We start from the raw sequence: 24224 nt of genomic DNA, 5'->3' as shown, positions 1-24224 counted from the left end.
TACCAAATCTTCTTTGAATGTTTGGTAGAATTCACTAGTGTAGCCATCTGGTCCTGGACTGTTGTTTCTGGGGAGATTTTTGATAGTTGTTTCTATTTCCTCCCTGCTTAAAGATCTATTTAGGTTTTCCACTTCTTCATGATTCAATCTAGGAAGATTGTATTGTTCTAGGAATTTATCCCTTTCCTCCAGGTTGTTGAATTTGGTGGCATATAATCTTTCATAATATTCTACTATGATCCTTTGTGTATCTATGATGTATAAAGTAATTTCTCTTCTTTTATTTCAGATTATGTCTATATGAGTCCTTCCTCTTTTTTCCTTAGTGAGTCTAGCCAGGGGTTTGTCCATTTTATTGATCTTATCAAAGAACCAGCTCTTTCTTGTATTATTTTTTTTCTATAGTTTTTTCATTCTCTATTTCATTTAGTTCTGCTCTAGTTTTTACTGTTTCCTTTCTTCTGCTGACTTTGGATTGGCTTTCTTCTTCTTTTTCTAGTTTCTTAAGATGTGATGTTAGGTTGTTTACTTAGGATCTCTCTTGTTTCTTGATATAAGGCTGTAATGATGTAAAATTTCTTCTTATTACTTTGCTGCATCCCAGAAATTTTGATTTGTTGTGCTGTCATTTTCATTTGTCTGTATATATCTTTTGACCTCTGCCTTTATTTTTTCTTTGACCCAGTCATTTTTTAGAAGTATGTTGTTTAATTTCCACATTTTTTGTGGGTTTATTTACTACCTTTTTACAGTTGAATTCTAATTTCAAAGCCTTATGATCAGAAAATATACTTGGTATAATTTCAACCTTCCTGAATTTGTTGATATTAGTTTTGTGGTCCAGCATATGGTCTATCCTTGAGACTGTTCCATGCACACTGGAGAAGAATGTATAATCTGACACTTTGGAATGAAATATCCTGTAAATGTCTATTATGTCCATTTGATCCAGAGTGTTGTTTAAAGCTGATATTTCTTTGATTTTCTTTTTGGATGATCTATCTAAAGCCGTCAATGGTGTGTTGAAATCTCCAAGTATGATTGTGTTTTTGTCTGCTTCTATGTTTAAATAAGTTAGTAGCTGTCTTATATATTTTGGTGCTCCCTGGTTTGGTGCATATATATTAAGAAGTGTTATGTCTTCTTGATACAATGCCCCCTTTATCATTATCAAATGTCCGTCTTTGTCTCTGGTTACCTTTGTTGTCTTGAAGTCAGTGTTGTCAGATATGAGTATGGCTACACTTGCTTTCCTTTGGATATTATTTTCTTGGAGAATTGTTTTCCAACCTTTCACTTTGAGTCTACTTTTGTCCTTGCAGCTTAGATGTGTCTCTTGTAGGCAGCATATGATTGTGTTTTGCTGTTTGATCCTATCTGTTACACTGTGCCTCTTTATTGGTGAGTTTAGTCCATTTACATTTAGGTTAATTATTGAGACTTGAGGATTTCCTATAGCTATTTTATGTTTTGTTATCTGGTAGCTCTGTGTCTTGTTTGGGTCTTTAATTTTGTGTTTCTATCAGTTGTTTTGTTTGGTAGTATTCCATACTTCTTTCCCGTTTCTTCTTTTTCATTTTTTCATGGGTGGTTAACATTTGGTTATTAATAGAAACATGTTCTTATGTATAAGAGTCCTTTGTCTTATGAGTGCTTCTGCACTCCATCCTCCTTTGCTACTGTAGATCTTTATCCTCTCCTCGTTTATGTTATTGGTTATCACAGATTATCCTTGTTTTTATTGTGACCTTGTTGGAACTCTTACTTGTAGTTTTGATTTGTTTTGTTTTTTTCTTTATAGCTGGTCAAATAATTTCCTTGAGTATTTCCTACAGTGAGGATTTTCTAGTGATAAATTCCCTCAGCTTCTGTAGATCTGCAAAAGTTTTTATTTTTCCTTCCTATTTGAAGGATAACTTTGATATAGTATTCTTGGCTGGTAATTCCTCTCTTTCTGTACTTTGAATATTTGGGTCCACTCTCTTCTGGCTTGTAGAGTTTCCTCTGAGAAGTCTGATGATAACCCAATGGGCCTTCCTTCATATGTTATGTTATTCTTTTCCCTAGCTGCCTTGAGGATTCTTTCTTTCCTTTTTTTTTTTTTTTTTTTACAAAGACAGAGAGAGTCAGAGAGAGGGATAGATAGGGACAGACAGGCAGGAACGGAGGGAGATGAGAAACATCAATCATTAGTTTTTCGTTGCGACACCTTAGTTGTTCATTGATTGCTTTCTCATATGTGCCTTGACCATGGGCTACAGCAGACCGAGTAACCCTTTGCTCAAGCCAGCGACCTTGGGCTCATGCCAGTGACCTTGGGCTTCAAGCCAACAGCTTTTGGGCTCAAATCAGCAAGCATGGATTCATGTCTCTGATCCCACACTCAAGCCAGCAACCTGGTGCTCAAGCTGGTGAGCCCATGCTCAAGCTGAATGAGCCCACGCTCAAGCCAGTGACCTCGAGGTTTCGAACCTGGGTTCTCTGCATCCCAGTTCCACGCTCTATCCACTGCACCACCACCCGGTCAGGCTACATTGATTTTTGACAATTTTATTATGGTGTGCCTTGGAGAAGTTCTGTTAGGATTGAGGTAACTTGGTGTTATTTTTGCTTCTTGGATTCCAGGTTCCATCTCTTTCCATAGGCTTGGGAAATTCTCTTCCATTATTTGTTTAAATAGGATCTGCATTCCCTTCTCCCTCTCTTCTTCTTCTAATATATCTAATCATATATTGTTCTTTTTGATGAAGTCAGATAATTCTTGTAGAGCTCTATCATTTTTTTTTTGGTATTTTTCTGAAGCTGGAAATGGGGAGAGACAGTCAGACAGACTCCCGCATGCGCCCGACCGGGATCCACCCGGCACGCCCACCAGGGGCAACGCTCTGCCCACCAGGGGGCGATGCTCTGCCCCTCTGGGGCATCGCTCTGCCGCGACCAGAGCCACTCTAGCGCCTGGGGCAGAGGCCAAGGAGCCATGCCCAGCGCCCGGGCCATCTTTGCTCCAATGGAGCCTTGGCTACAGGAGGGGAAGAGAGAGACAGAGAGGAAGGAGGGGGGGGGTGGAGAAGCAAATGGGTACTTCTCCTATGTGCCCTGGCCGGGAATCGAACCTGGGTCCCCCACACGCCAGGCCGACGCTCTACCACTGAGCCAACCGGCCAGGGCCTCTATCATTTTTTTTAACTCATGAGTCTCTCTCTTAGCATCTCTAGTTGCATGTCTTCATTTTTTTTTAAATCTTTTTATTTATTTTTTGTGACAGAGAAAGAGGTAGATAGGGACAGACAGGAAAGGAGATGAAAAGCATCAATTCTTCATTGTGGTACCTTAGTTGTTCATTGATTTCTTTCTCATATGTGCCTTGATTAATGGGGGGGAGCTACAGCAGACTGAGTGACCCCTTGCTCAAGCCAGCAACCTTGGGCTCAAGTTAGCGACCTTGGGCTTCAAGCCAGTTGCCTGTCTTTTATGTCATTGATTCTTTCCTCTATCTAGCCTGTTTTATTATTTTAACCTGCTAACTCATTTTTCATGTATTGAGTTCTTTATCTCTGTTTTGTTCTTTTAAAAAAAATTTTTTTTGTTATTTTTATTCATTTTTATTAGAGAGAAGAGAGAGACAGAGAGAACAGGGGGAGGATCAGGAAGCATTAACTCCCATATGTGCCTTGACCAGGCAAGCCTGGGGTTTCAAACCGGCAACCTCAGCATTCCTGGTCAATGCTTTATCCACTGCTACACTACAGGTCAGGCTGTTTTGTTCTTTTTTAAAGTTTTGATCTCCTTCGCGAAGTACTCATTTTGCTCATAATTTGTTTTTTGAGCTTATTAAATTGACTGTTAGTGTTTTCTTGCATCTTATTTAGTATTTTCAGAACTTCAATTTTGAATTCTCTATATTTTAACTCCAAGGTTTCCATGTGATTGAAAAATTTTTACTGTACATTTTACATTTTATTTCTGAACTACATCTCTGTCTTGTGTAGCCATGGTATTCAAATTCTTTTTCACTGGTGGCATTTGAAAGTGGTGTTGTTAAGACTGCTAACAAAAAACAACTAAGAAATAAAAAATAAAATGAAAAAATACAATGTAAAAAATTTTAATAATAATGCAAGAAAAACACAAAAAAAGACAAAAACAAAAAAATAAAAAAACGAAACACTGACAAATATAAGAATAAAAATATAAAAAATAAAGAAAATGAAAGTCATAAAAGAAAAAAAAGAAAGAAAAAAATTTCAGTTTTGAGAAGCTGGTCTGTTTTATTCTAGTAGGTATCCCTGTATTACAAGTTTTAGCTTGGTAAAATTCCTGGGCTGACCTCCACTGAGACGTTATTGTCATAGTGATGTAGGTGGGGTTAAAGTCACGTTGGAGAATGGGGTGTGTTGTGAAGGCTTTATAGCTTTAGCAATGGTTATTTCAGGTCTCCAGGCATTCCTTCCCACATCTCAACATACCAGGGGACCAGACACGGAATATCGCTGTTCTTCAGGGGAGAGAGTGCTTCTGTTGAGTTAGCTGTGGGGTCTTTCTCTGCCACTCTCCGTACCCTTCAGGGGAAGAAGACAAGATCTGGGAGACTGGGAGGGGGCACACTTTGATCTTATCTGTCCCTGTGTTTAGTGCGGGATGCAGTCAAACTGTGGGAACAGTCCATGATCCCTCATTCTGTTGCCACTTTGGTTTAGTATAAATATTTCCTCCCCTGCTCCTCAATTTCACTACTCCTCCCAGCAGGAGACCCAGTCACTCCAGGCTTCTCCTCTGTCTGTAGCACTGCCAGAGAAAAACCCATCTCTTTGGGTTTCTCCCCTCTGAAGCCACTGCAGGCAAACCAAGTTGGTCCGTGCCTCTCCTCTCTGAGCAGACCATAAATGTGTTTTATTTTCTTCTCCACTTCTCAATCCTTCCGCCTCTAGCCCATTCAGTGCGATCTTTCAGGCAAACCTGCAAGCCTAGCTGGGGTTGCTTTGCTGCATTATAGTTGATTTGTTGATTTGTTAAAATTTCAAGGGTAGAGATCAGGAGTATCTCTCAAACTGCCATTACTCTTACATCACCATTTGAATATCTTGATTTCCTTCTTAACTCATTTATTATTTAGTAACATGTGTGGAGGAACAGTGTATAAAAAAAATATATGAATTTGAACTCAATTGAAGATGAACAATGATGCTTACAAAAATGGCTGCAAGAACGACTGTAATTTACTCAGGGTGGGATGAGACATCCCACTGTAGTTTCCCTGGAAACCAGGAAGGATGCTCTTAATCACTTGGTTGCTGGCCTAGTCAATTATTGCAGAATGTGGTAACCTTTCTTTGTTCCTATGGGCTATGCATAAAGGGCCTTCATGCAATAGCCTTCAGCTAAAATTTTCCCATAAAAAGGTAGGGTCTTGGACCACCCCTGAAGCTCTAGACAACTCTTCCTCATCATGTGCATAGCAGGTGGCTGACTTTGGAGCCCAGGCTGACACTTCTGGTCTGGTGATGTGTTCCTCCATGGTTTGGTGAGATTTGTACATACTCATAATTCTTTTTCTTAGTCTATTGCTTTAACTAGCTATTACTCTGTAACCCAGGCTGATGTTTCTTCATCTGGTGATGTTGTATAGAGCTAGAGTCCAGGCTGATGTTTCTTTGCCTGGTGATGTTGTGTAGCTCATTGTTTCACTGATTTCTTTTTCTTTATTCTACTTTAGGTTAAATAAGTTTAAACTCCTTTTTGATTTTGCCTTGATAATTTTTTATTGTTATTAATCATAATCAATTTCCCCCTAAAATCCATCCGTGAGTACTTGCAACTCTGTACTGCACCTCCTGCACAGCAAAGCATGTTATTTAGCCTCCAAGTGTTTTTCATTTTTCATCTTGTAATTGATTTCTAGTTTTATACCATTGTGATCAGAGAAGATGCCTGATATGATTTCAATATTCTTAAATTTATTGATTTATTTGTGGCCTACCAAGATGTCCTGGAAACTTTCCATGTGTGCTTGAAAAGAATGTATATTCTGCTGCTTTGGGGTGAAATATTCTAACAATATCGATTACATCCATTTGGTCTAATGTGTGATTTAAGGCTGCTGTTTTCATTGTTGGTTTTTTGTCTGGATGATCTATGTCAACGGGTGTTAAAGTCCTCACTTATGACCATATTACTGTCTATCTCTCCTTATATGTCAGTCAATATTTGTTTTATATATTTAGGTGCTCCTATGTTGAATCATAAATGTTTACCACGTGTTTTATTCTCTTGTTGGCTTGACCCCTTTACCATTATGAAGTGTCCTTCTCTGTCTTGTTATAGTCTTCATTTTAAAGTCTATTTGTCTGATATAAGTTTTGCTATCCCAGCTTTTTTTGTTTCTTTCCATTCACATAAAATATATTTTTCCTTCTGTTTACTTTCAGCCTGTGTGTGTCAATCTGAAGTGAGCCACTTATGTGCAGCATATGTATGGGTCTTGTTTTCTTACCCATACAGCCCCCCATGTCTTTTGATTGGGGTATTTAATTCATTATGTTTAAACTAATTATTGATAGGAATGAATGTAATTATCATATTTTTATTTATATTTTAGATTCCCTTCTCCTCCTCCTCCTCCTCCTCATCCTTCTTCAAAAAGTCTCTTAACATTTATTGTTATACTGGTTTATGTCAAGGAACTCCTTTAGCTTTTTCTTGCCTGAGAAGCTCTTTATCTCTCCTTCAATTTTAAATGATAGCCTTGCTGGGTAGAGTAATCTTGGTTATAGATCCTTGCTGTTCACCACTTTGAATATTTTGTGCCAATCCCTTCTAGCCTGCAATGTTTCTGTTGATAATTCTCTGTCAATCTTAGAGGAACTCCCCTGTAGATAACTGTTTTTCTCTTGATGCTTTTAAGATTCTCTCTTTGTCTTTAACCCTTGGCATTTTCATTACCATGTGTCTGTGGCATCCTCTTTCAGTTCATATTATCTGAGATTCTCTGTGCTTTCTGGGTTTGCATGTCTATTTCTTTTACCTAGTTAGGGAAGTTTTTAGTCATTATGTCTTCCAATAGGTTTTCAATACCTTGCTCTTGCTCTTCTCCTTCTGCTACCCCTCTGATGAAATAGTGTTACACTTGATGCTGTTCCAGAAGCACCTCAAACCATTCTCATTTTAAAAAATTTATTTTTTCTGTTTTCTTCTGATTGGGTATTTTCTGCTACCTTATCTTCCAAATTGCTGATTCAATCCTCTGCTTCATCTAAACTATTGTTGATTCCTTCAAAAAAATTTTTTTGTGTGAGAGAAACGGGGGTAGGGGACAGATAGGGACAGACAGGAAGGGAGAGAGATGAGAAGCATCAATTCTTCATTGTGGCTCCTTAGTTGTTCATTGATTGCTTTCTCATATGTGCCTTTACCAGGGGGCTGCAGCTGAGCTTGTGACCCCTTGCTTAAGTCAGCAACCTTGGGCTCAAGCCAGCAACCTTGGGCTTCAAGCCAGTGACCTTTGGGCTCAAGCTTGTGACCATGGGGTCACGTCTATGATCCCATGTTTAAGCCAGTGACCCCTGCTCAAGCCAGATGAGCCCGTATTCAAGCCAGCGACCTTGGGGTTTTGAACCTGGGTCATCTGAGTCCCAGTCTGATGCTCTAGCCACTATACCACTGCCTTGTCAGGTGCTTGTTTTTCCTTTTTTTTAAAGTGAGAGGAGGGGAGATAGTGAGACAGAATCAGGCATCCGACCTGACTGGGATTACCTGGCAACCCCCATCTGAGGCCAATGCTAGAATCAACTGAGCTATCCTCCTCACCTGGGCCAAGGCTCAAACCAATCAAACCACTGGCTATGGGAGGGGAAGAGGGAGAGAGGGGGGAGAAAGAAGGGGATAGAAGCAGATGATTGCTTCTCCTGTGTGCCCTGATTGGGAATTGAGTCTGGGACATCCATAGGCTGGGCTGACACTCAATCCACTGAGCCAGCCGGCCAGGACTTCTGACTTATTATTTCTAATGTTTTCTATCTCAATTTTTATGACTCCTATCTTTTTGTTGAAGTTCTCACTGAGATCGAGTGTTTTGAACTCTGCATCTGGTAGATAGGTTGTCTCCATTTTATTTAGTTCTTTTTCTGGAGTTTTGTTCTGTCCTTTTATTTGGAACATGTTTCTTTGTCTCCTCATTTTGGCTGCCTCCCTGCGTCTGTTTCTATATACTAGGTAATTCTGCTACATCTCCTGGTCTTGGTAGAGTGGCTTTATGTCATGGGTGTCCTGTGGGGCCCAGTGGTGCGATCTTCTCAGTCACCTGAGCCACGTGGTCCAGGTGTGTTTCTTGAGTGGTTTGTATGTGCCCCCCTGTTGTAGTCAAGCCTTGACTGCTTGTTGGCACATCAGTGGGAGGAATCGACTCTCACGCTAACTTGCTGTGAGGACTGACCTTAGACTATAGCAGTTGAGCTGTTGTGTGGTGTTGACTGCATGGAGCAAGACTCACTTTTAGTGGGGCTCTGATGCCTGCTGAATTCCTCTATGGGTGGGTCAATTTTGAAGCTTATTGGGTGGTGCTCTAGTGTGGTCTGAATCCAGACACAAGGTATGTTGGTTCTAGAGCCTTTGGGGAGGGGCTCCCACACATACCAGATCAGCTGCTGCCTGTGTCTGGCAGAGGGCCACCTGGAAGGAGCTACAGAGTAATCTTCAGTTGGTAGTTTCCTGTATTTTGTTTGAAGGTGCCCGGGAAAGGTTATGCTGAGAAATGAGGCTGGCTGCCTCAAGTGTCAGGATTGGAGCTGCTTAGAAAGAGGTATAGGGCTTATCAAGGGAAGCCAATGCTTGTTTTTGATTTGTGGACCTTTGAGAAACTTTAGGAAAGTTTTAAGCACAGTCTGAGGAGAGTGGCTTGTGAGGAAAAGCTGCTAGAAGAGGTAGATGCCTGAGTTGGCTGGGCGGGGTCTTAGAGAATCACTAGGGTGTTTTGAGTGCTGACAGGCAGGTTGATAGAGACTCAGATTTGGCTACAGACTGCTCCTGTAGGTTGGTGGAAGGGGGTTTAGGACTCAACAGAGAACAATAGTGCCTGCCAGCTCCTGCCAGGTGTAGGGGTGAGAGAAGGCCTCAACAAAGTAACAATGGAATCTGCCACATGGAGCTGCCCCTCTTGTTCTCACCTTGAAGCTCTATATGTCCCTGGTGCTTTTCTAACTGCTGTCCCTTCTCTGGAGTTTTAGGGCAAGTGTTTGCTAGTGAGTGGTTCTGTGCTTGGGCCTTTGTAGAGGATGCCTGTGTCTACAGCAGCCCTCTGTCTCACCCAAACAGAGTCCCTACCAGATTTTATGGTGACTCTTCTTCCCAGCACTGGTGCTCTGGGCTAAGAGGACTGATGTGGATCTAGGACATCTTCACTTTTCACTGGGGACCTCTGCAGCCAAGATATGCCTCCAGACATCTCTGCCCCCCCCACCTGTCTCAATGTGGCTTCCTTTTAAAAATTACTAATTCAGTTTATTTACTTGTCATTAGTCTGTTGAGATTTTGTATTTCTTCTTGAGTCAATTTTAGGAATTTGTGTCTTTCTAGGAATTTTCCAATTCATATAGGTTATGTCATTTACTCTTGTTCATATTATACTTTTTAATTTATTGTGTTTACATAGATTCTAGAGTTGCCCCAAATGCATCCCCCCACCCCCTGTATTCCCCTCAACATCTCCCTTGCCCCCCTCTCCATAGCGCCGTCCCCCCTTCCCTTCAGGTTTATCCCATCCTATCATCCCCCATCTCTCTCTCCTCTTTTCTTCTGGTCCCTTTGATCCCTCCTCTGTCTCAATTCCGTTCCTCAGTTCACATTGTTTGTTGGATTCCTCAAATGAGTGAGGTCATATGATATTTTTCTTTTTCTGCCTGGCTTATTTCACTTAACATAATACCTTCCAGGTCCATCCATGTTGTCACAAAAGGTAAGATTTCCTTCTTTTTCATGGCCCCATAGTATTCCATTGTGTAAATGTACCAAAGCTTTTTAATCCACTCGTCCACTGACGGATACTTGGGCTGTTTCCAGATCTTCGCTATTGTGAACAATGCTGCCATAAACATGGGGGTGCATTTCCCCTTTTGAAACACTGCTATGGTGTTCTTGGGGTATATTCCTAAAAGTGGGTCAAAAGGCAGTTCGATTTTTAATTTTTTGAGGAATCTCCATACTGTTTTCCACAGTGGCTGCACCAGTCTGCATTCCCACCAGCAGTGCAGGAGGGTTCCCTTTTCTCCACATCCTCACCAGCACTTATTCTGTGTTGTTTTGTTGATGAGCGCCATTCTGACTGGTGTGAGGTGATATCTCATTGTGGTTTTAATTTGCATTTCTCTAATGATTAGTGATGTTGAGCATTTTTTCATATGCCTATTGGTCATCTGTATGTCCTCTTTGGAAAAGTGTCTATTCATTTCTTTTGCCCATTTTTTGACTGGATTGTTTATCTTCCTGGTGTTGAGTTTTAGAAGTTCTTTATAAATTTTGGTTATTAACCCCTTATCAGATGTATTGTCAAATATGTTCTCCCATTGTGTAGTATTTGTCTTTTTATTCTGTTCTATTGTCTTTAGCTGTGCAGAAGCTTTTTAGTTTGATATAGTCCCATTTGTTTATCCTGTCTTTTATATCACTTCCCCGTGGAGATAAATCAGCAAATATATTGCTGCGAGAGATGTCGGAGAGCTTACTGCCTATGTTTTCTTCTAAGATGCTTATAGTTTCATGGCTTACATTTAAGTCTTTTATCCATTTTTTTATTGTTGTGAATGGTGTAAGTTGGTGGTCTAGTTTCATTTTTTTTTGCCGGTAGCTGTCCAATTTGCCCAACACCATTTGTTGAAGCATGCTCCATTGTATGCTCTTACCCTCTTTGTCAAATATCAGTTGTCTATAAAGGTGTGGGTTTATTTCTGGGTTCTCTGTTCTTTTCCATTGATATATATGCCTGTTCTTATGCCAGTACCAAGCTGTTTTGAGCACAATGGCCTTGTAGTATAACCTGATTTCAGGAAGTATGATACCTCCTATTTTATTCTTCCTTTTCAAGATTGCTGAGGCTATTTGTTTTCTTTTTTGGTTCCATATAAATTTTTGGAATATGTGTTCTATATCTTTGAAGTATGTCATTGGTATTTTAATTGATATTGCATTAAATTTATAAATTTCTTTGGGTAATATAGACATTTTAATTATGTTTATTCTTCCTAACCATGTGCATGGTATATGCTTCCACTTGTTTGTATCTTCCTTGATTTCTTTTATCAATGTTTTATAATTTTCTGAGTACAAGTCTTTAATCTCCTTGGTTAAATTTACTCGTAGGTAATTTATTTTTTTTGGTTGCAATAGTGAAGGGGATTGTTTCCTTAATTTCTCTTTCTGACAGTTCATTGATGGTGTATAAAAATGCCTCTGATTTCTGAGTATTAATTTTATATCCTGCCACCTTGCTGAATTCACTTATCAGGGCTAGTAGTTTTTTGACTGAGACTTTAGGGTTTTCTATATACGATATCATATCATCAGCAAATAATGATAGTTTTACTTCTTCTTTTCCAATTTGGATGCCTTTTATTTCTTCTTCTTGTCTGATTGCTGTGGCTAGGACTTCCAGAACTATGTTGAATAAGAGTGGTGAAAGGGGGCACACCTGCCTTGTTCCTGATCTTAAGGGGATTGCTTTTAATTTTTGCCCATTAAGTATGATGTTGGCTGTGGGTTTGTCATAGATGGCCTTTATCATTTGAGGTATGTTCCCTGTATTCCCACTTTGCTGAGAGTTTTGATCATGAATGGGTGCTGGATCTTTATCAAATGCTTTTTCTGCATCTATTGAAATTATAATGTGGTTTTTGTCCTTCCTTTTGTTTATGTGATGAATCACACTGATTGATTTGCAAATATTGTACCAGCCTGGCCTCCCCAGAATAAATCCCACTTGATCATGGTGTATGATTTTCTTCATTTATTGCTGGATCCAGTTTGCTAATATTTTGTTGAGGATTTTAGCATCTAAATTCATCAGGAATATTGGCCTATAATTTTCTTTCTTTGTGTTGTCTTTGCCTGGTTTTGGAATCAGAATTATACTCGCCTCATAAAAGAAGCTTGGAAGTCTTCCTTCCTCTTGAATTTTTTGAAATAGCTTGAGAAGGATAGGAGTTAGTTCTTCTTTGAATATTTGGTAGAATTCACTTGTGAAGCCATCAGGCCCAGGGCTTTTGTTTGTTGGGTGTTTTTTGATAACTGTTTCAATCTCATTTGTTGCAATCAGTCTGTTTAGGTTTTCTGATTCCTCCAGATTGATTTTTTAAAGATTATATGTTTCAAGGAATTTGTTCATTTCACCTAGGATGTCTAATTTTTTTTGGCATACAGTTCTTCATAGTATTTTCTTATAATCCTTTGTATTTCTGGTGTGTCAGTTGTTATTTCTCCACTCTCATTTCTAATTTTATTTATTTTAGACCTCTCTCTTTTTTTCTTGATGAGTCTGGTTAAAGGTTCATTGATCTTGTTTACCTTTTCAAAGAACCAGCTCCTGGTTTCATTGATCCTCTGTATTGTTTCTTTAGCCTCTAAGTCATTTATTTCTGCTCTGATCTTTATTATTTCCTTCCTTCTACTACCTCTGGCTTTTACTTGCTGTTCTTCTTCTAGTTCTTTTAGATTCAGGGTCAAGTTGTTTATTTGAGCTTTTTCTAGCTTCTTTAGGTATGCCTGTAATGCAATGAACTTCCCTCTCAGTACTGCTTTTGCTGTGCCACATAAATTTTGAGTTGTTGTATGCTCATTATCATTAATTTCTAGGAATTTTTTATTTCTTCTTTGATCTCATTATTAACCCATTCATTACTTAATAACATGCTATTTAGTTTCCAGGTGTTTGAGTATTTTTCAGTTTTTCTGTTGTGGTTGATTTCTAGTTTCATGCCATTGTCATCAGAGAAAATGCCTGATACAATTTCAATCTTCTTAAATTTGTTGAGACCACTTTTATGCCCTAACATATAGTCTATCCTAGCGAATGTACCATGAGCACTTGAAAAGAATGTATATTCTGCTCCTTTAGGGTGAATAGTTCTGAAGATATCTATTAAATCCAGTTGATCTAGTGTGTCCTTTAAGTCTGCTGTTTCTTTGTTAATTTTCTTTCTTGAGGCTGTATCTAATGATATTAGTGTGGTATTGAAATCCCCAACTATTATAATATTGCTGTTGATCTCACCCTTTATATCCATCAAAGTCTGCTTTATATATTCAGGTGCTCCTATATTAGGTACGTAGATATTTATAATGGTTATATCTTCCTGTTGGATTGCTCTCTTTATCATTATGTAGTGACCTTCTTTATCTCTTACTATAGCCTTTGTTTTAAAGTCCATTTTGGTTGGTATAAGTATTGCTACCCCAGCTTTTTTTCATTTCCATTTGCATGAAATATCTTTTTCCATCCTTTTACCTTCAGTTTATGTGCATCTTTTGTTTTAAGGTGTGTCTCTTATAGACAGCATATGTATGGGTCCTGTTTTCTTCTCCATGCAGCTACCCTATGTCTTTAGATTGGACCATTTAATCCATTTACATTTAAGGTTATTATTGCTATGTAGTTGTTTATTGCCATTTTATTCTTTAAAGCTGTATTCCTCTTTTGCTATATTGTTTTCCCCCTTTGACCTGTTTAAAACAGCCCCTTAACATTTCTTGCAGCATTGATTTGGTTGTAATAAATTCCTCGAGTTTTGGGGGATTTTTTTGTCTGGGAAGCTTTTTATTTCTCCTTCAATTTTAAATAATAGCCTTGCTGGATAAAATAGTCTTGGTTGGAGGCTCTTGTTCTGCATTACTTTGAATATTTCTTGCTATTCCCTTCTGGCCTCAAGTGTTTCTGTTGAGAAGTTGGATGTCATCCTTATGGGGGCTCCTTTGTAGGTGATAGCCTTTTTTTCTCTAGCAGCTTTTAATATTTTCTCTTTATCTCTTAGCTTTGGTATTTTAATTATCATGTGTCTTGGTGTAGATTTCTTTGGGTTTCTCTTTAATGGAGTTCTCTGTGTTTCTTGAACTTGTGTGACTTTTTCCTGCATCAATTTAGGGAAGTTTTTAGCTATGATTTGTTTGAAGAAAGTCTCTATCCCTTGTTCTTTTTCTTCTTTTTCAGATATTATGATGCAGATATTATTTTTCTTCATGTTGTCACAGAGCTCTCTTAGAGTTCCCTCAGAATTTTTTGAGTCTTTTTACTTTTTGCTGCTCTGCTTCTGTGCCTTCGTTTATCTTGTCCTTTAACTTGCTGATTTGATCTTCAGCTTCATCCATCCTGTTTTTAATTCCTTCAACTGTGGTCCTCATTTCTGATAGTGTATTTGTCATTTCTGACTTTTTTATTATTTCAATGTCCTTTTTTATACTTACTATTTTTTTATTTAGGTTTTTGTTATGTCCATCTATTGTTATTCTAAGATCTTTGAGCATCCTAACAATCATCATTGTAAATTCTGCACCTTGTAATTTGGTTATATCTGTCTCATTCAAGCCCTTTTCTGGGGATTTCTCTTGATTTATTTTAGTTGCATTTCTCTGCCTTCCCATTTTGTCTGTGTACAAGAAGGGTGTGGCCACTGGAGTCCAATGGGTATGGGCTCTGTGTTCCCTAGGTATGGTATGTCTGCAGGACCACTACCCCTTCTGCTGCTGCCTTGGGCGTTTGGGTATGGGCGTTGCCGGCGCCTGCCCCAGCCCACTGTGGCTGTTGCTGCAGTTTCCAGCTCTCCTCCACAGGAAGGGCTGTGTTCACATGCCCGGGCTCCAAGCCTTGGCTGGCCTCGGCCTTCACCCCACCCCCATGGGTGGTGCTGCTCCTGTGTGCTCTTTCGGGGTTGCAAGCCTCAGCACCACGGGGCAGGGCTGCATACTCTTGCTCAGCTGCGGGTCTCTGCCTGTTCCCTGGCTTTCGCCCCGCCTCTGCAGGTGGAGCTGTGCACGTGCGTGGCCACAAGCCCCTGCTCCATGTGCCAGGTGGGGCTGCGCGCCCGTGCTCAGCTGTGGGTCTCTGTAGTTTCACGGCTTTCACCTTTCCCCTGTGGGTGGGAATGCAGGCAGGACCACTCTTGTTTGCCCTGCCCTGCAGCTGGCCCAGACCACTTTTGTGCATTCCCTTCGCCCCTGCCCAGCGAGGCTGAGCTCAAACTGGGCCTCAGTCATGGCTGGCCTGGCTTCCACCCCCACCCATGGGAGTGCACTTCCACGTCCCACCACCACCAGCCCTCCTGCAAGCCCTCAGCAGTGTGGGTGGGGGCAATGCAGCTCAGACCCTAGCACTCAATACTATATTCCTGAAGGCTCCCTTCTTCTTAGCAACTCTGCTCTGAGTGCCTCAGAAGAGCTTTTTTGGCTGGTGTCCTGCTTCCTTTTGCTGGTATTGCTAGTTCCAGGGGAAATATTCACTTTAGATTTTGGGGGGTGACTGAGCCCAGGGTTTAGGGTGGCTGTCTCTCAAAGTGTTTCTCCCTGTACCTCCTAGATTACACTCTCTTCCTGCTACTCCGGTCCTCTCATCTCTCCCCATCCCCCGGGTGAATGGTTGTGAAAGAGATTTTCTGTGTAATCCCTTTAAGAAGAATCCTGGGTCTGAGAAATCTGTCTCTTTCTCACAAACAGTATCTTGACTTGTTTTGCAGCTAAATACTATCCATACACTTCTTCTAGGCTCTGGGGCTGCAGGCTGGGGCTTTGTTCCTGGGGCCCAGGGCTCTCCCCTCTCCGCTAAGCTCACTTCTCGCCATAGGAGTCTCTCCAGGCTACCATTTGCTCCTGGGAGCTGGACAGCCCTCTCAGCATTTCTGCTTTTCCTACCAGTCTCAGTGTGGCTTCTTCAGTGTTCCTTGGTTAAAGAGTCCTCTTAGTTTAGTCTAAAGTTGGTTTTTCCAGATGATGGCTCTTAAAATTAAGTTGTAACCCTCTTTGGTTCTGGGAGGTAGAAGTTGGTATGTCCACCTACTCCATCACCATCTTGCTGCCTCCCTCATATTATACTCTTATATTCCCCTCTTATTTTTATAAGGTCTGGTACTAATGTGTCCTCTTTCATTCTTGTTTTTATTAATTTGGGTCTTCATTTATTCTTCTTGGTCTAAAGATTTTCCAATATTGGTGATTTTTGTAAAGATTGTGTTACACTTTATTAGTTTATTAATAAGCATGATCATATATAAGAAAAATATGATCAAGAAGGTCTTGAACCTTTCCTCACCTATATTGATTATAGTCCTAAAAATATCATTAATTCATACTACTTGAATATGTTTAAGAAGATAGTCTTTAAAACACATTTTGAGTGAAGAATAAAATTAGCAAGCTGTGTTTTTGATAGTTTTAGGAAGATTGAGGAATTTGGCACTGAAACAGATAGTACTTATGCCCTCAGGGAAATCCAGTCTGAGAGACACCTAAACCTATTACCTACCATGAGGAAGCAAGCACACTGCTAATAAAAGTACAGATTGCTGTAGGAGTCCACATTGGATGAGATGGAGAACCTGCAGTTAGGTTGTGCTCCCTCAACTACTTCCCAGTTCTCTCTGGACAGACAGGTAGCTAATTGAACCTCCAGGGATCCTTGGTCATGGGGATTGTAGGGGTGGGGCATGAAATGAGGGCAGATTGAGGTAGATGAGGTTGAGTGGTCAGGCCTTTCCCAGAGGTCTATGGGCTCGGTACTACCTTTCCTCTCATCCCCTCCTACCTGCCACCCTCCAACTCTACAGGGTAGAATATGGAAGCAGCATAACATTCTGCCCTGGTCAATTAACACCCTGTCAGTGCTTCTTCACACTCCATCAACTTCCCACCCATCCCAAGGCAGGTGGGACAGGAGGGGAATTAAGTCTCAGAAATGGATTAATGGTGCCCTAGATGAGCTGGCTGAGCCTCCTAGTGCCAAAACCAGTTCGTCTGATGAAGCAATGACACCCCTATTTTTTTATGCTCCACAGAAACTGAAAACAGGGCCCTGGGCTCCATCTGGCTTGGTGGGAAGAGGAGGAGTCCTCTGCAGATGCTCTATGACTTGGACCAGGTAGGTGGACAGACATCCACCCTGGGACTTTGCCCTTTGCTTCCAGACAAAGGAACCTGAGAGCTCCAGTGTAGACCAGCTGTCATGGGTCTGGTACCCGCACTGGGCACAGAAAGTCATCCTCTGCAAATACAGGATCTTTTCAGAGACTAGAATTCCTGGGGAGGTGACAAGGGCAAATTTTGGGGGCAAACTGAGCTAACTGTTGTCTCCCCCTCATCCATCTATCATCTACTGAATAATAATAGACTGGCCCACTCTGCAAGGTACTTTTCTGAGTTATGGATATGAAAGAGAGTGAAACAGATACTTAGCCTACCCTCAGGGAATTGACAGGCCAGTGGGGAGAAACTAAGTGAACCCTCAAGTTTAGTACCATCTACAATAGGGAAACAAGAAGGAGCACCCCCTGCCATGTCCTTAAGCAATGGACCAACTGGATTACTGGGCCATGAACCTCACTTCTGTTGTTGGACCCACCAGGACCACACAGTGCCCCAAACACATACAGTTGTTTCCTACTGAGAGCAATACCCCCTGGCTTACCCCCCCCCAAATAGCCACACTCAGAGGCACTGATTCAGGCAGCAAGTATTGAGCACCTACTGTATGCAGACTGCTCAGGAAGCTGGCCACAAGATAGGCTGGTTTCCTGCCCTTGTGCAACTGACATTCCAGTGGGGGGGAAGATACTATCTTATCACCACTTCCGCTGACCTGTGACTGATTCATGTCTAAAGGGGAAGTATGTGGTACAACGGTCCTAGTCCAGATAAGTGGAGAGAGGCCCTCTCTGAGAAAGGGACAGTGCAGCTGGGACCTGCAGAGGAAGAGCTGGGAAGCAAACAGTAGGGACAGAGTAGCTGGAAGTGAGCAGAAGAGAGAAGGGGCGCGAGGCAAACCAGGGGTGGGCAATGGCCTGGGGTGGTCTAGTGGGGAAGGCAAAGATAATAGGGAGCCATGGAAGGTTTTAAACCAGGGACAATGATCAAACTGGGTTTGGGAAAGTGGCTTCTCACTGAATCCCCAAGGACTGAACTGAAGGGGCACGTGGAGCTCATCTGGACTATGCCCTTGGGTTACAGGTAGGCAGGCCTTTGTTCAGAGAGGGTGACTGGGTTGCTCTGGGCCACACAGCGAGTCAAGGGCAGGCTAGGCTCTTATCAGGTCCCCAGTTCCACTAGCTCCACAGACTTTTGAGAGGCAGATGGGCTGGCTCAGACCCCTCACATCTTAAGGACCCAGTGACCTTGGGGTGTCAAGACCTGGAAACAGCACCTTGCAGCTAGAGAAATACTAGTAAGAAAAACACCCTGGCCGACCAGTGCTAACTGTGTACCAGGCTTTCTAGTTCAGTGAACTCAGTCCTCACAGCAACCCTGTAAGGTGTGGCTGTTGTTATCCCTGTTTACAGATGAGGAGACTGAGGCACAGGGAAGCTAAGGACCCTCAGAAGATCGTAGGGGTCACAGAGACTAAAGCCAGGCTAAAGATCCAAGCAGCTGAGTGTAGCCAGGCTGGGAAGGATGAAGGTGTCGCTGCTGGATGCAGCTCCAGGCCAGCAGACACAGCTCTGGCTTTTGAGTCCTGAGGGACCTGAGCTGGAGCTTCACTACCAGAGAACTCATTTCCTCTAAGCCTCAGTGTTTTAACCTGTAAACTGGAGATAGCATTGACTATGTAGGTATTCAGGGGACTGCAAATAACATAAAAGCCGACTGAGACTACATTAAGCCATTAGAATAGTTTGTGTGTACTTCTCAAGATACTCAGAGAGCAGCATCCCCATTGACAGTGGCAACACTTTGCCCACCAACATCCAGTGGATGTTGGCTTCTGCCACAGCCTTGCCGCCTCATGGTTGTAAGCTGAATGCCAGCCCGGCGCTGATATCTCCTCACAGATTAGCAGAAGGGGAAGGAGTGAGGCAAAGGATTTTCTTCCTTCAGGAGCCCTCACTTTTTCTCCTGAAGGAGTCTTTCCTGGGAGCCATCCAGCAGACTTCCCCTTACATTGCCCCGGCCAGAAACAAACCACATGCCCACCCCTGGACCTGTCCCTTTAATGAAGGTGTAACTCAGGCTGGGTATCTGGTCTAACACAGTTGGGGTCTGCTGGCAAGGGAGCAGGGAGACTCACAGGTGGACAGATGGCCACCATTCCCTGCCACAGGAAACACGCTGGGTCATCTGGAAGCTGAAAGCAGACCTTGGCTGTGGAGCCCCTGGGGACAGTCCTCTTCTGGCACCCACAGGGAGCCAGACTGTGCCTCACAGGCTCAGAATGCAACCCTCCAAGTGCCTTCAGACCCCCTGCAGCCATGGCTGACCTTGGCAGCCACCCCCACAGTGAGACTTTTTAAAAAGTGATATAAGCACTATAGGGCATTCGACATCCCCAAAGAGTGCACAGTGCAGGGCACCTCTCCTTCTCACACTGGTCCCCAGGTACCCGTGGAAGTGCCCAGTTCCCTGTGAGGCCTTCCAGACACGTTCTGGGCATGTATGTAGCATCATATGCTCTAGCATGTGCTTATGCTCCTTTTCAAAATCTCACTTACAGGTACATTATCCTTCTTCTCTTTAACTTTTCATTTTGAAAAATTCAAACATATGCAGAAGTAGAGAGAATAGTATAATGAACACACACATTTCTATCACCCCGTCTAAACAACGATCAACTCCTGTCCATCTTCACACTCCCAGTCCCCCTCCTACCTGGTATTATTTTGAAGCAAATCCCAGCCTAGTTGATTCTGTGATTATTTCAGCATATATCTAAAAGAGAGTCCCCACAATTCATCCTTTTTTGAAACTGTTTTATTTCCTTCCTTACCCTTTTTAAATCCAAAGTGTGTGTCATGTTAAGTCCCATTCTTTACTGTAGCTTTTGCTCTTAATGTATGTTGGATGTCTGTGGGATACCTGTAAAGGCGCATCCACACACGCCCACGCCTGCCCACACTATCCCCACTCCCTCCCACAGTGTCAGATTTCCTCGTGCAGGCACTGCGTGGATAGTCCCACGACTGCAGATGCTGCTTTGGCCTTCTCTGAAATGGAAACATTATGAAGGCTTTTTCTTAACTGAGATATAACTCACATACCACAAAATTCACCCCCATCTAATTTCAGAACATTTTCATCACTCCAAAAAGAAACCCACTACCCATTAGCAGTCACTCTCCATTTTCTCCACCCCTAGTCCATGATAACCACCAATTTACTTTCTGTCTCTATGAATTTATTCTGGACACGTACCATATTTCCCCATGTATAAGACGCACCTTTTCCCAAAAAAACTGGGGTCTAATAACTAGGTGTGTCTTACACAGTGGTTGTAGTTTTTTTGTTTTTGTTTTTGTTTTTACTTGCATTTGACAGTGATGAGGAGTTGTATGAATGTTATGATGAATACAACTTGAGTTCAATAACTTTATGTAATACATTCTTTTTCAAATTTTGGGCCCCCAAATTAAGGTGTGTGTCTCATACATGGGAGCATCTTATACATGGGGAAATACGGTATATAAATGGAATCATCCATGTGGCCTTGCAGGTCTGGCTTCTTTTACTTAATGTGAACGATGTTTTCAGGGTTTATCCATGTTTTCGCATATGTATCAGAACTTTGTTCCTTTTTGTAACTGAATAGTATTCCATTGTATGGATTGACCACATAGATACTGTTTATCTATTCACCCAATGGATGGGCATTTGGGTTGTTTCCATTCCTTGGCTATTATGAATAATGGTGCTGTAAACATTTGTGTACAGGTTTGGGTGTAACTTATGCTTTAAGTTACCTCGGGTACGTACCTCGTACCTCAGAGTGGAACTGCTGGCCATTTACCTCTTCTGAGGAGCTGCCAAACTGCTTTCCACATCATTCCATTTCACCTTCTCACAAGCAATGAATGAGGGTTCTGGTTTCCCACACCCTTACCAATATTCATCTTATTATCTAAAGGTTTTTCATGCAATATTTAGAAATTAAATATACTTTCTTCTAAGAAATCTTAGACAAAAAAACTACCAAAGAGGGGGGCAGGGGTTTGTCGGGTTAGTCTTGGAGGTGAAGATCCTGTTTAGGGCAGGAAGGACTTGAAGAAACGCGGGTGAATTGCTGGAGGTACTGGCCTGGGTGTTGCTATAGCTGAGCAGGGTAGGTAGGAAGGGCGGCACCCAAGTGTACTGCTCCTAATATTATCTAATTCATAGAGCCATAAAGGGCACGGCACGGTGCCTGGTACACAACAGTGCTAGATAAATGCTAGATGTTATTGTTTCACAGAGGAACAGGCTTAGAGAGAGCAAGCTTCCTCCCAAAGTACTGAGATTAGAATCTGTTGGGGGGAGGACTGGGTGGGTGAAGAAATCAAGACCCAAAGGAACATGCTAATTCATAAATACAGAATTAGCTAGTTTTATTATTAAACAAAAAAAAATCCTAATAGCTTGCAAGTGGCTGCATTTTCAACTCTATTTATATGGGATTATCACTACCATTCTTATATACACTATACTACTTCTCGTAAACAGCAGATATTCAGTTTGCTCCCAAGGTGAGTCTTTTGAAGTCAGACTTCTTTATCAGTCTTACTCTGATCCTGTCATATTCGTTATCAGGACCTTCTCAATCCTGAGTATCCAACAAGTGACTAGTCACATCATTCCACCTGCCTCTGCAGTTAGATTCCTTCCCCCCCAATCCAGATCCAGGCCAAAGGCCTAGGCCCCAAATCATACAGTGATGCGTGGCAGCTCTGGGGCTCTAGGCCAGGTTCCCTACTTGCTGCTGAGCCCTGGCTCACACAGGCTGCTGGCCGCCTACGTCCAGCAGCAGCCCGTTCCCCAAACCCTGTCGTCCCCAGGGTCCAAGCTCGGCCCTGGCTGAGGTGCACCGGCAGCGGCGCGATCTGCTGCGCCGCGCCTGCAGCCGCCACACACGCCGGCAGCGCCTGCTGCAGCCGGAGGACCTGCGCCACGTGCTGGTGGACGACACGCACGGCCTGCTCTACTGCTACGTGCCCAAGGTGGCCTGCACCAACTGGAAGCGCGTGCTGCTGGCTCTGAGCCGCCCCGGGGGCGGGGACCCTCAGGCCATCCCGGCTCCCGAGGCGCACGCGCCCGGCCGCCTGCGCTCCCTGGCCGACTTCAGCCCCGCGGAAATCAACCGGCGCCTGCGCGCCTACCTGGCCTTCCTGTTCGTGCGCGAGCCCTTCGAGCGCCTGGCCTCCGCCTACCACAACAAGCTGGCGCGGCCCGCCAGCGCCGTCTTCCAGCGCCGCTACGGCACGCGCATCGTGCGGCGCCTGCGGCCGCGCCCGCGCCCCGACGCGCTGGCCCGCGGCCACGACGTGCGCTTCGCCGAGTTCCTGGCCTACCTGCTGGACCCGCGCACGCGCCGCGAGGAGCCCTTCAACGAGCATTGGGAGCGCGCCCACGCGCTCTGCCACCCGTGTCGCCTGCGCTACGACGTCGTGGGTAAGTTCGAGACCCTGGCAGAGGATGCGGCCTTCGTGCTGGGCCTGGTGGGCGCGCCGGGTCTGCGCTTCCCAGCGCCACCGCCCCGGGCCAAGGCCGCCACCACGCGCGATCTGGCCGTGCGCCTCTTCCAGGACATCAGCCCCTTCTACCAGCAGCGCCTCTTTGACCTCTACAGGATGGACTACCTGCTCTTCAACTACTCTGCCCCCGCCTACCTGCGGCTGCACTAGCCTGCGGCGCCCCTGCAGGGCCCGGCACACTGCCGAGGCTTCAGGCTCAGGGGTGGGTGGCCCGAGAGTGGGCATTGCTGACGGATCCAGGGAACCCCACTCTTACAACCACTGTGTGTGACTGAGCTGATACCACACCTGGCTGGGTTTGGGTGCAGCCCTCTCAGGCATTGTACATCTGTGCCTACCACGTGCCCTGTCTGTGGATTGATGCTTGCTTCCTCTAACTACTCTAGCTGGCAGGTGCTTCCCTAGAATCTGCGTGGGTGAAGACTGGGCCATAGCGTTTTAACTTGCAGAGAGGCCATTTTTTGTCAGCTCTGTTCCTGATCCTGGCCGTGGTGCTGCAGAGCAGAATGCTGGCTCAAGGCGGCCTACCCTTCCCACCCTACCCACTCTGGTAAGGGCAGTCCTGGCCAAGGAGACGGGCCCTCCCCTGCAGGACGGGCTGGGGCTGTCCTTGTCCACGGGCATGGCACAGGAGCCAGCTGTGAGCTGCCTTCACTCTGCCTGTCACAGAGCAGGCCACCTTTCCTGTTGCTGGCCCAGCCTTGACCCCAACCTTAGTCTGGCAGGATGCTAGGTTGCCTTTGTGTGCACAGAGCCCAAGGTGCACTATGAAGGCAGGTTTTATTGGACTCATGTTATTGAAATAAATGTGTTTTGTTACTTTCTGACAGTTTGGAGTTTTTCCACTTCATTTTGCCATTTGCTCTGGGGTGTGGGACTGTCTGATCTTGACATCTCACTGAGTCTCTGAGCCTCAGTGTCCCCTGCTGCCACATGGCCTAAGAATGCCAGGTGCTTATGAAAATCAGATAGGATCGGTAGAGAGCCTGGCTTACCTCCACAGCACAGCACAAGTGTGAGGGGCGACATGGGGACAGGGGTATGGAGGGAGCGCATCATGTGGGAGGTGCTAAATTGTGGGGTTGTGGGGAAAACAGTCTCAGCCTGGGGAAAATCTAACCTTTCACTCTGCCTGGGCCAGAGATTAAAGCCCAAAGCAGTGCAGTGAAGCCCTGTGCCCTGGGCCACTTTCCGTGTGTGTGTGTGTGTGTGTGTGTGTGTGTGTGTGTGTGTGTGTGTGTTGCAGCATGTGTTGGGTGCTTGGCAATGAGGATCCACCCCTCCAGCTTTGGGGAGACAGCCAGCCATGGGGGTCCCTTAGGAGGAACTGAATGTCTCCTTAGTGACTGGTTATATATATGGGGTCCTTTCTCAGTGTCCTTGGCTGATAAATAAAAATACCAGAACTTTGGAAAGAACAGGGCAGGGCATGCTTGAGGTTTTGAAAAACTGAAATCAGAACACAACTCAGAAAGGCAGCTTGGCAGGGTGAGGCCAGACCAGCTGTGGTGCCTCCATACCCTATGGTGGGGACTCATGAGTGCCATGCTGAGC

The 24224-nt window shown here is 43.7% G+C and overlaps 1 protein-coding gene across 1 annotated transcript in view; it reads left to right on the top strand.

The window, feature by feature from the left end:
- CHST13 (carbohydrate sulfotransferase 13) overlaps positions 1–23482 on the top strand; it is a 52583-nt gene extending 29101 nt beyond the window's left edge. Inside the window, exons 3-4 of the mRNA XM_066246256.1 lie at positions 17019–17101; positions 21975–23482. Of these exons, the coding sequence (XP_066102353.1) occupies positions 17019–17101; positions 21975–22820 (929 nt within the window). The 3' untranslated portion in view covers positions 22821–23482. The remainder of the gene's footprint in view (positions 1–17018; positions 17102–21974) is intronic.
- Positions 23483–24224: the final 742 nt, after the last annotated feature.

This window comes from Saccopteryx bilineata, chromosome 11 (genome assembly GCF_036850765.1).
Source record: "Saccopteryx bilineata isolate mSacBil1 chromosome 11, mSacBil1_pri_phased_curated, whole genome shotgun sequence".
Taxonomy (NCBI): domain Eukaryota; kingdom Metazoa; phylum Chordata; class Mammalia; order Chiroptera; family Emballonuridae; genus Saccopteryx; species Saccopteryx bilineata.
Note: the sequence above shows the minus strand (reverse complement) of the source record. Positions and strands in the feature narration are given on the sequence as shown.